We start from the raw sequence: 13,451 nt of genomic DNA, 5'->3' as shown, positions 1-13,451 counted from the left end.
TGTTCATTTCTGTCATTTCTCAGTGTGGCTCTCGCGGTTGTCCTCTCTCGTCATCCCTGCCTCAGTCTGGCTCCTCCAGTCCACCTTCTCCACCGCGGTCAGCGTTCACGTTCTAAAACCACAGACTCGATCATCTTGCTTCCGTGCATACCACCAGTCAGTGGATTCTCCTCATTGCACAGTCTACACAGCAATCGCAGCGTAAAGCTTTAGAATTGTGCGAGGCAGCCAGAGTAGAAGCCACACATGGTCTAAGGAGAATATGAAAATGAGGCCCAGTGAGACAAACTGAGCAGTTGCTGTGTTGGTGTCCTGGGGCAGTTTCCCTCTGCTGCAGAGGGCAGAGAACACTGTTAAGCTCCAAATATTAGGCAGGCCATTTAACTGACAGTAAGAAAACTGATTGGAGAATCAACAAAATGAGAATTAAGGAGTTTGCAAAGTCAGTTTAGAAATACTTACCCTTTGTCAAAGTTCCTTCAGAAATTTGTGGAAGAAAGTAGCCAAAAATACCTATGATGTTTAGAGTTGCTTTAAAAAGAACCCTTTTTTAAAGGTTCACGGGGCACTTAATTTTTGACTAAAACTTTTATTGTCTTCCCAGTGTTGTTTCTGTCCTTCAAAATGCACCCAAAATTAAATTAGAAAAATTCCTCCCATAAAGGGTGATTTTCTGGGGGAACTGGGCTTCAGGCTAAATAGAGATCCTTTTTTTTTTGTACCCTTATTCTGATGCTTTCAACTGTGTTGGAGATTCAGCTTAGAAAAGAAAAAACAAATCAGCGAGAAACTAATCCATGTCCCTCTGGGTTAAAGATCACATGTCCTGTCTCCTCCAACTTTAATCAGCAACATATGTTATTCATGGCTTAATGACAGATGGAGAGAGGAGATGAGGATTAGCGTGACCTCATCCCAGAGCCCGTAGAAAGCTCTATCATTACGGTACAATTAGCTGCTATTAAGAGTGCCCACTATATGCAGTGGGCTTTGTATATGTCACCTTCGATGCCTTCACCGTAGTCTTTGCTAGTGAGTGGCTAATTGGGTCTGTCTGACTCAAAGCCTTACTTTCCTCCAAGCCATGTGCTTTGCATAGAGAGAAGAAAGATATGTGTGGCGTCCCCTGAGACTGTTCTTTTTCTCCTTTTCACAGGTGAGTAGTAGGTCTTGATAAATACTGTGTATGTTGTTTCCCAGCAGTCGGACCATTTTATAGTCAGATTTTCCCCAGCCTGGGATTTGGCTACAAAGGGTGGCAAAACATTTACCAAGGCTTGTGGCAGTATCTCTTCTCCCAAGAGAGGGTTAAGAAATGAGGTTTTCACACAGGTTTGAAGTACAGAGGACTTGAGAATTTCCCTGCATTAACCTTACAGCCATTTATTCTCCCCGTGTCCCAGAAGTATTTTCAGCATCCAGCATTTATTAGTGTTCAGTTTTGGAGGCTGTAGCTTCTTTTAGTTATACCTCAGCCATGATTTGTTGTGAGCCTCAGTCTGAGGAAATGAGGGTACCAGCTTCTGTGATTTCTGCCACTCCCTGTTGTGTATTCATTTGGGTCAGTTTGTGAGCTCTCTGGCCTGAAGACAGGACAGTGAACCTCATGACCTCACAAGTCACTGTCCTGAACAGCACTACCATATATGCCTGTTATAAGTTAGTGATTATAAAATGTCTTGGATTAGGTAGAGTTTTATGGCTTACAAAACACTATAATATATGTTCTCATTTAGTCCTTACTGTAGGCATTACTTTCATTTTACATTAGAGAAAATTGAAATTTACAGAGATTAAGTGAACCGTTCTGGGTCAGATAGCTAGAAGTGTCCATAGTTATTAGGTTTGAGTTGTTTTGTTGTTTTGGATAAAGTAGGAAGTTAGCCTTGATGGCTTAGAATGAGAAAAAACCATTTTTGGAGTATAGCAGCCCAGTTTGACAGCCTCTAGGAATTGATATGGCCTTTGTATGTGATAAAAATTTATTGTTGACACATCTGCAAATACTTGGGATTTTTACATTTCATTCGCCCTTATATTCCGAACAACTTGAAACATTGGGTGTTTGAGAACATTGAGTTGGTGCTTTACGTTTCTTTATTTGGGCTCAGTTTCTTCTGTGTTGGGAAGAAAAGGTGAGGAGTAATACAGTTAGTATCATTTTGCCTTGATCCAAGAAGGGTTAGTAAGTTTTTGGTTTCTGAAAAGTTTCTTTTTTGTGTATATGTGTTCATTTTGCTTAATGAAGTTGTTTTCTTGCTGTGACTGGGAATGTTAGTTTGAAAAGCAAAGTTTCTGACCCTGAGGGTTGTGTGCTGATGGAAGCTTCTTCTTGCCATGAACACATTTAGCTGACGCCTGATCATTGTTGCATCTGCCAGACCCAGAGATCAGGATGGAAGAAGGTGGCCTGTTCAAGTCTTCTATATTTGGTTTTCTAAAAATGAAGGCCTCTCGGGGCACCTGGGTGGCTCAGTTGTTAAGCGTCTGCCTTCGGCTCAGGTCATGATCCCAGGGTCCTGGGATCGAGCCCCGCATCGGGCTCCCTGCTCCGCGGGAAGCCTGCTTCTCCCTCTCCCACTCCCCCTGCTTGTGTTCCCTCTCTCACTGCTTCTCTCTCTGTCAAAGAAATAACCTGGGTGGCTCAGTCGTTAATCGTCTGCTCAGGTCATTTTCCTCTGGGGAGTGAAATGGCACTTTACATACTTTTGTATAAAATCTTTAAAAAATAATGAAAAATAAATAAATAAATAAAAATGAAGGCCTCTCAGAAGTCATATAACTAAATTCTTTCAAACCAGTGGACTCTAGTCTGCATCTCTGCGAGAGGAAAGAATAGAGGTATGGTGTTCTAGAAAGAGCTGGAATCCAAAGTCAAAAGACCTTACACTACTTGCTGTGAGACCCACATCAGGTTTTCTTTATAATGCTGAGCCTGCACTTACTCATCTCTAAATTGGCCTGACTTTATGGACCGCATGCTTGGGAAGCTCTGGTGGCAGTGATTCTGGGAAAGCCCCTGTGCAAATACTGGTGGGAGGTTGTCATTGTCCTGAGACTAGTCTGAATCTCCTTTCCCGCTTCCCCTGAGTCAGGAAACAGTTCATAATCAACTGCACGTGCCAGTTGATAAATTTGGAGACATTCCGCTCTCAAATGGAGATCATCTTTTCTTAGGATTAAATAATCAAATTGGATATACCCCTTTCCAACTCCTTCATATTTTGGAGGCAGTCCATGTTAGATTACTTCCTTTTACGCACCCTAATTTTGCATGTCTGGTTTTAAAAATGGGTTTTTGAGGATTATTTCTTGTTCAGTAGAGGTTACATTTTACGGAGCCTTTGAATCTTTAGGAAATGGTCATTTTATTTCACAGCATGATGGGAAGTAGCCCCGTTGGTTCACTCAGGATCTTCTCCACCCTAGAACACTCAGGATTATTCTCTGGTTGTAGAAACATTTTTGGACCTAGGTGAATGAAGAGACGGATGGTTTGCTAGGAGTTTGTGATGTGATCTTGGCCACATCACCTGACTTAATTAGCTTCTCTACTATTGTCTGTAAAGTGAGGCAGTCAGACTGAAATCCTCTTCAGGGTTGTAAGCCTAGCCTGTCATCTTGTTTTACTTAAATCTGATAGGATTTCTTTGTGGAATTCCTCTTGGTCTTAGTTGCCAGATTTCAGAGATTGCTGTGGGAAATGCCACAGAACAGAACCCTGGACACCTTTAGCTGTTTGTGATAGATGGCTGGTGTCACTAAGTGAGCATGGGTAAGTAATTTGCCTGCCTGTATATTACCCTTAAAAACATTGTTGACAGGGCGCCCGGGTGGCTCAGATGGTTAAGCGTCTGCCTTCGGCTCAGGTCATGATCCCAGAGTCCTGGGATCGAGCCCCACGTCGGGCTCCCTGCTCAGTGGGGAGCCTGCTTCTCCCTCTCCCTCTGCCATTCCCCCTGCTTGTGCTCTCTGGCTCTGTCAAATAAATAAACAAAATCTTTAAAAAAAACAAAACATTGTTGACTACGTATTCATTAATGTATCAAGAACTAGAGGTGAGGCTAAGAAAACTGGCTCATAATTGTGGATCGTCCATGTGTAGATTTCCAGGACTTGTTAGACTGGGCTTTAAGTGGACCTAATTTAGTGAGGCATCGGGGGATCATTTTCCAGCCATCACTCATCAGACTCTTGCCCCACATTTCCAGGAAATGACCAGGGCCACATGATATGTGTTAGATTGATCGTTGGTGTTAGTGTTGGGCAGGCCTGGCTTGGATTCTCATTTTGTCCTTTGCCAGGATTGTTGTGAGGGTTAAAAGAAATAACAGATATGAAGTGCTGTGTGCAGTCAGGCACATGAGCTCCCTAAAGAGCTGTTAGTGGGGGCAGGGGTGGGGATGAGGAAGAAATAGATAAACCACTTGGCACGCAGTGAGCAATCGTCAGATGAGTTGTTGATCTAATTCGTGAGTTACAGCTGTGCTTGTGAAATACAAAAGTATGTAAAGTGCCATTTCACTCCCCAGAGGTGAGTTTTCTTTGCACATACAACATATTCGTGTGTGCACGTGGATGGGTATAGAACTGGTAGGGTTTTCTTTTTTTTTTTTTAAGATTTTTATTTATTTTTTGACATAGAGAGAGACAGCGAGAGAGGGAACACAAACAGGGGGAGTGGGAGAGGGAGAAGCAGGCTTCCCACGGGGCAGGGAGCCCGATGTGGGGCTTGATCCCAGGACCCGGGGAAAATGACCTGAGCAGACGATTAACGACTGAGCCACCCAGGTGCCCCTGGGTTTTCTATTTCTTTGAAGAAAAATGCTAACCTGCAACTTGCTTTTTGCCCCGACCCATTTTGAGCAGTCGCATAGGAATTGGAGCTGGCTTTTGCCTCCCTTGGAGCCAGGATGGAGAGGACCCAGAGACCTGAGGGGGCTCTGGAGCCCGGCCCCGAGCTCGGCATGCCAGAGGCCAGCGGACTGGGAACAACATGGGTGGGGAAGGTGAGGGGGACTCCGCCTATGCAGCTCATCTGTAACCCTTAGAGGTTTTCTTCTGCAGATGGTAGAAGAGAGTGAAGAACGGCTCACAGAGGAGCAGATCGAAGCCCTCCTCCACACCGTCACAAGCATTCTGCCTGCAGGGCCAGAGGCTGAACAGAAGAAAAACACGGATGACGTGACGATGGATGAAGAGGACCCAGCATAGAGGACACAGCCGGCCTAACCGCCTCATGAAACTGAAAAGCCCAGCAGCCATTTCCCAGCTATCCAGAGGATTGTTCAATTGGTCTTACCCTCTATCCCAACAGGCCTGATTTCATGGTTGGTTGGAGAAATCACAAAAATAAGCTAAAAAGAAGTACTCGTGCCTCTGGGAGATGAAACATGGTGAAGACAGACTGAGGCTGTCAGGGCAGAGAGCTAGAGAGAGGAGGACAGAGTCAAAGAGGACAATGACTGTGCAGCCCTCTGTGGTAAAAATATTTCTTCTGTGGCCTTTGCCTCAGTGGCGGGCAGGGCCCCGTACACAGCTGCTGGAACACTTGTGTTGCCTTTGATGGGCCATGTCCTAATGAGTTTCATCTGCTTCCCTAGGAGCTTCCCAGACAGGGGCGCCGAGCGCTGTTGGGGCGAGAGCTGAGTGAGGAGAATCCGGTTAGATGGCTAGAAACTCCCAGAGAGGCACATAGTTGCTCTAGGTCAGAAGGAGCCACTGAACGTGGCTCACCTTAGAGGAAGCTTGTCCTCGAGAACATCGAAGATGAGAGAAGAGCTGCCTGGCCAACCCTTCCGCAGGTCTGCAGGCTCCTTCCCTCTGCTGGCAGGGGTGTTCTTTACCAGCTCCCTGTTCAGTCTGAGGTGTTAGGGCGCCAGCCCCTTCCAGTTGAAAAGCAGCCCAGCAGACTGCGGACGGGGGCGACAGAAGTCCTGCCTCGGCTGCTTTTCTGATCACCTGCCATCTCCTGCCCTGAGACAGGAGCCCTGGGCGCTCGCCGCCTCTTGAGCCCAGGTGAGCTTCACTTGCACAAGGGGCAGCTTGTTTGCATCTTTGGAAAGGGCGCAGATAGGGACGGGATATGAAGAACCAGAGGTTGATTAGTAAGAATTTGAATTTGTTGGCTATGGCAAGGTTGCATCTGTTTTTCAGTTTCAAATATTAGGACAATGACCATGTGAAGAGCTTGTTGATACTGAGGCTTTGGAGAATTCAGTAGCTCCAGACGTGTGGTTGCCTTAGGTCCTAGGAATATTGCTGAAAATTAATTTCCCACATTCGCTCTGCTCCCCCTTTGGGGAAGAAAATGCCCACAGACATTAATTTTCCAAATCAGTACTCATTTTGTTGTGAGATTACATATTTTCGGTGTTGCTATTAATTGGATTACTTCCCACACCCTTGCAATTCCCAGGTTATTTCAACCTCCCCACCACCCCTGCTAGTTACAGTGATGTCATTCTTAACCTTATTATCTGAGGATCAGCTGAGACCTCGTTACAGGCAGAACTGGAATTCGCAGGGCATTTGTTTTTAAATCTCTCTTCGGTATTGGGAGTTTTACCAAGAACCGTTGATTTATTTGTCAAGGCATCATACCTGTGTCACTGTTTCATTTTAACTTTGAGTGTATTCAGTGCATTTTCTTAATGGATTAATCTAGTTAATGATTGTTTCCAAGTGACTGCCAACTTTTGGTATTTGTATAAATCTTTGAAGTTTGTTTTGCCATGGATAGAAAGAAATAAAATCTGACTTAAAAGGTACAATGTGCACCTGGGTGGCTCGGTTGGTTAAGCGACTGCCTTCGGCTCAGGTCATGATCCTGGAGTCCCAGGATCGAGTCCCGCATCGGGCTCCCTGCTCAGCAGGGAGCCTGCTTCTCCCTCTGACCCTCCCCCCTCTCATGCTCTCTCTCTCTCTCTCATTCTCTCTCTCAAATAAATAAAATCTTTAAAAAAAAAAAAAGGTACAATGTGTGAATTTTTTGTTAAAAAAAAGTTGAACCTATTTAGGTCTGAAATCTATTTTAGATTGCAAGAAAATTTTAAGTTTCTGTATTTGGGACCTGAATTTAACCTCAGTTTCTGATAAAGGTCATACAGTATGACATTAAGGCTCTGGAAGACTTAAGCTTTATAGAAAAGAAACACATTCTGTATAATATTCCTGTCACATTAGTAACATTTCAGAAATAAGATATTTGCACAAGAAACTTAATCAGTATCACATCTGTGAAGGAGAGCAGGGGAGCCTGGGCCTCTTACTTTTCATTTTATATCCTTCTATGTGGTTTTAGTTTTTGACCATATGACTGTTGTATTCTTTAAAAAGAAAAAAAGTACATCCACGTGCTTGTTGTCCTTGGCCTCTGTGAATGTTACTGAATGTGTACTTGACAGTTGAATTATGTCCCATATAGTGGCTGACACCCAGTGTCTGGTCCCCTAGGAGAGGCTGCTCTGAAGGGAACTGGGGCAGGCATGTGAGGGAGGCAGAGTTTTGAGAACTAATGCCAGTGTCTTGCTCAGTTACTGTAGCTAGATATATTTTTAGGTCGACCAGTCTCCATTTGTTATTCCAGACTTTCCTAGAATCTCAGTTCATCTTTTATTTTTTTAGGGGAAAGCCCTAGTTTTTGACACAGGAAGATTTTTTAGTTATCTATCACAGGAAGATACCACTGAGCTCTTAAAAAATTGACTCCCAGTTAGAGGTTTACCCAAATATTTCCCTTGCCCCCCTTTGCTTAAAAGTTACAGTATGAGGTCGCCTGGGTGGTTCAGTTGGTTAAGCGTCAGACTCTTGATTTTGACTCAGATCATGATCTCAGGGTCGTAAAATCGAGCCCCACGTCGGGCTCCGTGCTCAATGAGGAGTCTGCTTGAGATTCTCCCTCTCCCTCCCTCTCTGTCCCTCCCTCTCCCCCTCCCATGCACGCTTTCTCTAAATAAATAAGGTCTTTTTTTAAAAAAAAGTTACAGTATGACCTACTGTCACCTCAGAGGACTTCCCATTTATTCAGGGTTTGTTCATAAAATAATGGGTACCGTTTCCCTAATTAATAATTGTGTACCAGCTCTCAAAAGCTTACACCCTAGTGAGAAGTAAGTTAATGCTCCAGAATAGTCTTTGCTAAATCATTTTCTCCCCTGAAGCTAATTTAACACCCACTTGTGCCACATGGATCATTTCTCAGTTAAACTATAAAACAGATGACATACTCTGAACAGAATCATCAACTTTATTTAATTACACAATGAACAAATGGGATAAGAAGTAAAACTGCTTAGAGATCCTTTTATATATTTTTAAAATTAAGATATAATTTTCATGCCATAAAATTCACCCTTTTAAATTACACCATTCTGTGGTTTTGAATTTATCACGAGGTTGTACCACCATCGCTCCTAATTCCAGAATTTTTTTCATCCTAAAAAGAAGCCCCATACAAATTAGCAGTCACTCTTCATTAACATTTCCCCCACAGCCCCTGGCCACCACTAACCTACTTTCTACTTTATGTATTTGCCTATCCAGGTCATTTCATATAAATCGAATCTTACAGAATGTGACGTTTTGTATCTGACTTCTTTCGTTTAGCATATTTTCAGGGTTCAGATATGTTGTACTATTGCTTTTTATGGCTGAACAATAGTTCGTTGAATGGATATACCACTTTTGTTTATTCATTCATCATCAGTTGGTGGACATTTGGGTTTTTTCTACTCTGGCTGTTATGAATATGCTGTTGTGAACATTCATGTACAAAATGTGACTTATATTCTCTTTTGCATATACTTAAAAGTGGAATTGTTGGGTCATGTGATAACTCTGTTTATTTGATGAACTACCAAACTGTTTTTCATAGCACTTGTACCATATCATGTTCCTACCAGCAGTGCATGACGGAATCCAATATCTCTCTCTTGTTACTGTCCCTTTTATTGATTACAGCCATCCTAGTGGTTGTGAAGTGCTATCTCATTGTGGTTTTGATTTATAATTCCCTAATGGCTATTAAAGCTGAGCATCTTTTCATGTCCTTACTGGCCTTTTTTTTTTTTTTTTTAAAGATTTTATTTATTTATTTGAGACAGAGAGAATGAGAGAGAGAGAGCACATGAGAGGGGGGAGGGTCAGAGGGAGAAGCAGGCTCCCTGCTGAGCAGGGAGCCCGATGCGGGACTCGATCCAGGGACTCCAGGATCATGACCTGAGCCGAAGGCAGTCGCTTAACCAACTGAGCCACCCAGGCGCCCCCTTACTGGCCATTTTTATGAAGAAATGCTCATTGAAATCCTTTGCACTTAAAAAAAAAGGAATTTTAGGTTTAAAGAGAAATTGAACAGAAAGTACAGGGAATTCCTGTAGAGGCCCTTGCCCCCCGCCCCGCCCCCCAATTTCCCCTGTTACTAACATCTTGCATTAGTGTGGTATATTCATTACAGTTGATGAGCCAATGTTGATAAACTTTTACTACTTAGAGTTCATAGATTACGGGGCACCTGGGTGGCTCAGATGGTTAAGCGTCTGCCTTCTGCTCAGGTCATGATCCCAGGGTCATGCGATCGAGTCCTGCATCAGGCTCCTTGCTTAGCAGGGAGCCTGCTTCTCCCTCTGCCCACTGCTCCCCCTGCTTGTGCTCTCTCTCTTTGTCTCTCTCTTTCTCTCTCTCTGACAAATAAATAAAATCTTACCAAAAAAAAAAAACGTTACTCCATGTCATTCCATGGCATGATAGCTCATTTATTTTTAGTATTGAGTAATATTCCATTGTCTAGATGTACCAGTTTGTTTATCCATTCACCTATTGAAGGTCGTCTTAATTTCTTCCAATTTTGGTAATTATCAAAAAAGGCTGGGCACCTGGGTAGCCCAGTTGGTTAAGCGACTGCTTTCGGCTCAGGTCATAATCCCGGAGTCCCTGGATCGAGTCCCACATCTGGCTCCTTGCTCAGTGGGGAGTCTGCTTCTCCCTCTGACCCCCTCTCCTCTCATGCTCTCTCTCACTCTCTCTCTCAAATAAATAAATAAAATTTTTTTTTTAAAAAAAGGCCACTGTATGGTGCCTGGGTGGCTCAGTCGTTAAGTGTCTGCCTTCGGCTCAGGTCATGATCCCAGGGTCCTGGAATCGAGCCCCACATCGGGCTCCCTGCTCAGCAGGAAGCCTGCTTCTCCCTCTCCACTCCCCCTGCTTGTGTTCCTGCTCTCGCTGTCTCTCTCTCTCTCTCTGTCAAATAAATAAATAAATAAATAGTTAAAAAAAGGCCACTATAAACATTTGTGTCAGCATCTGTGTGGACAGAAGTTTTCAGCTCATCTTACCAAGGAGTATAATAGCTGGTTCATAGGGTAAGGGTAGGTTTAGTTTTGTAAGAAACTGCCAGACTATGTTACAAAGTGACTATAGCATTTTGCAGCAATGAATCAGTTCCTTTTGTTCTATGTCCTCACTAGAATTTGGTGGTATCAGTGTTTTGGATTTGGGCCATTCTAATAGGTGTGTAATGGTATTGTGTTGTTTTAATTGCAATCCCCTAAAGATGTAAGATACTCATATTATTTGCCATCTATTTCTTCATTAGTGAGTGTCCAGATCTCTTGCCCATTTTTTAATTAGGTTTTGTTGAGATTTAAGTGGTTTTTAAAATATATTCTGGATACTAGGCCTTTATCAAATAGGTGTTTTGCAAATATTTTCTCCTAGTCCCTGATTTGTCTATTTATTCTCTTAACAGTCTTTTACAGAACAAAAGTTTTTAATTTTAATGAAGTCCAACGTGTCCATTTTTTCTTTCATGGATCATGGTTTTGATGTACCTAAAAAGTCATCATGAAAACTAGATTATCATCGTGAAGTCACCTAGATTTTCTCCTGTGTTATATTTTGGAGTTTCATAGTTTCGTATTTCACATTTAGGTCTGATTCATTTTGACTGATTTTTTGCAAAAAATGTAAGGTCTGCATCTGTTTTTTGGCATGTGAATATCCAGTTGCTCCAACACCTTTTGTTGAAAAGACGGTCCTTTCTCCATCCAATTGCTTTTGATCCTTTGTCAAAGATCAGTCGCCTCTCTTTGTATAGATAATTCTGGGCTCTATTCTGTTCCATTTTTCTATCTGTGTACTCCTTCACTAATACCACACTGTCTTGATTACTGTAGCTTTGTATTAAGTCTTGAAGTCATGTAATATCAGTCTCCTTGTTCTCCTTTACCCATTTTTTAAAAAAAGATTTTATTTATTTATTTGAGAGAGAGCACATGAGAGGGGAGAGGGTCAGAAGGAGAAGCAGACTCCCTGCTGAGCAGGGAGCCCGATGCAGGACTCGATCCCAGGACTCCAGGATCATGACCCGAGCTGAAGACAGTCGCTTAACCAACTGAGCCACCCAGGCGCCCCTCCTTTGCCCATTTTTAATTGAGTTGTTTGTCTCTATTGTTGAATTGCAAGATTTCTTTAATTTTCTGGATACGAAACCCTTAGCAGATAAATAATTATTTTCTCTCATTTTTTTTTTTAGTGTTTTTTTCACTTTCATGATGGTGTCTTTTGAAGCACATAAGTTTTTAATTTTGATGAAGTCCAGCATACCTTTTTTTCTTTGGTTCCTTCTGGTTTGGGTATCATATCTAAGAATCCATTGCCTAAATCAAGATCATAAATATTTACTCCTCTGTAACTTCTAGACATTTTATACATTTAGGTCTTCAATCCATTTTGAGTGAATTGTTGTATATGGTGTGAAGAAGGGGTCCAACTTCACTTTTTGCATGTGGATATCCATTTGTCCTAGTACCATTTGTTGAAACCTATTTCCCTCCAACCATTCTGTCCCTGAAAAGAAGGTGACTACTAAATTTTATCAGTCAGGTTCTGTGGACTACTTAGTTATCTGTCATCTTGGGCCCTTATTAAATATAATAATCTACAGCAGCCTCTAGCCCCTTAGACTTCACTGTATTGTTTAGAACGGTTCAGCAAGGACCAGATAATACCTTAGCCTTTGCAGTTCTTAAGATTACTGTCACAGCTACTTAATTCTGATGTTACAACACGAAAGCAGCTTTGGATAATTCATGAATAGATGAGTGTGACTGTGTTCCAGTAAAACCACAAAGTCGGGCAACAGGCTATGATTTGCTGACCCCTGGTTTAGATGCTTCTAGAGTAGGGAGAAGAGGGTTCCCTACCCATCAATAACCTTCCTCATGAGGTCCTCACTGTGGCTTACTTTTCTGCAGGACATCTGGGATTTTTCCATAAATGCTTCAAGAGATGGCATGCCCAATCCTGGCTGAGATTCTACTCCCTGGCATGATACAGAAGTCTCATGGAGTGTGTTTAGTTTTGACTGCCTTACCTACCACACACTATTGAGGCTGCCTTAAGGACTCTGTGCTCAGTCACAACTACTATAATTTTGGGTATCTAGTTCAACAAAGGCTTGCTGAGCACACAGTATATGCCAAGATTGGTGCTGTATAGTTGGGCCACAAAGTCAAGCCTCAAGATACATAGAGCCTGCAAAATACGGTTAATTAATGCCTCCACTCTTTACTTTCTGATCCATTGTGTACCGCCTGTACTTAATATCCTGAAGTACTTTTTCTTTACATCATATCCTCAGCTCAAAAACTGGAAGTCTTCCTATGGCATTGAGAATAAAAATTCCATAGTGACATCAACAAAATGGAGGGCTAGGAAGCTCTAAGCTCTTGTTCTCTCACAGAGACATTGAAAACAATCAAAAGCTAGCTAAAACAAGCTTGTGGGGGGGTGCCTGGGTGGCTCAGTTGGTTAAGTGTCTGCCTTCGACTCAGGCCATGATCTCAGGGTCCTGGGATCAAGCCCCACATTGGGCTCCCTGCTCAGCAGTAAGTCTGCTTCTCCCTCTCCCTCTCTGCTCTCTCTCCTAAATAAAAATCTTTTTAAAAAATAATAAAATGAGCTTGAGGGAGCTCAGGAAAACAGTCAAAAGTCTACAGTAACCAAGTGGCCACTTCTGGGTATATACTCAAAGAATTGAAAGCAAGCTCTCAAAGACATTTGTATACCCATGTTCATAGTAGCATTATTCACAATACCCCAATTATGGAAGCAAAACAAGTGTCCATTGACAGATTAGTGGATAAACAAAATGTGGTATATCCCCACAATGAAATATTATTCAGCCTTAAAAAGGAAGGAAAATCTAACATGCTACAATATGGATGAACCTTGAGGCTATTATGCTGAGTGAAATAAACCAGTCACAAAAAAACAAATACTGTATGGTTCTATTTATATGAGATACCCAGAGTATAGCCAAATTCATAAAGACAAAAGTAGAATGATAGTTGTCAGGGACTGAGGGGAGGGGATAATGGGTTACTGTTGTATAATGAGTTTAGGGTTTCAGTTTTGCAAAATGAAAAGAGTTCTGAAAATTGGTTGCACAATAA

The 13,451-nt window shown here is 42.4% G+C and overlaps 1 protein-coding gene across 4 annotated transcripts in view; it reads left to right on the top strand.

Moving 5' to 3' along the window:
* Positions 1 to 6,773, top strand: part of CRCP (CGRP receptor component) — a 52,428-nt gene extending 45,655 nt beyond the window's left edge. For 3 of the 4 annotated variants that reach the window (XM_036115275.2, XM_078074527.1, XM_078074528.1), the window contains one exon: positions 5,068 to 6,773. In XM_036115275.2, coding sequence (XP_035971168.1) covers positions 5,068 to 5,214 — 147 coding nt within the window. In that variant the 3' untranslated portion in view covers positions 5,215 to 6,773. Of the gene's footprint in view, positions 1 to 3,674; positions 3,776 to 4,869; positions 5,021 to 5,067 lie in introns of those variants that run through there. The other variant, XM_078074526.1, reaches the window with a different exon arrangement.
* The last annotated feature ends 6,678 nt before the right edge of the window (positions 6,774 to 13,451 follow it).

Source organism: Halichoerus grypus, chromosome 6 (genome assembly GCF_964656455.1).
Source record: "Halichoerus grypus chromosome 6, mHalGry1.hap1.1, whole genome shotgun sequence".
Classification (NCBI taxonomy): Eukaryota; Metazoa; Chordata; class Mammalia; order Carnivora; family Phocidae; genus Halichoerus; species Halichoerus grypus.
This window is presented reverse-complemented; position numbering and strand designations above follow the sequence as displayed.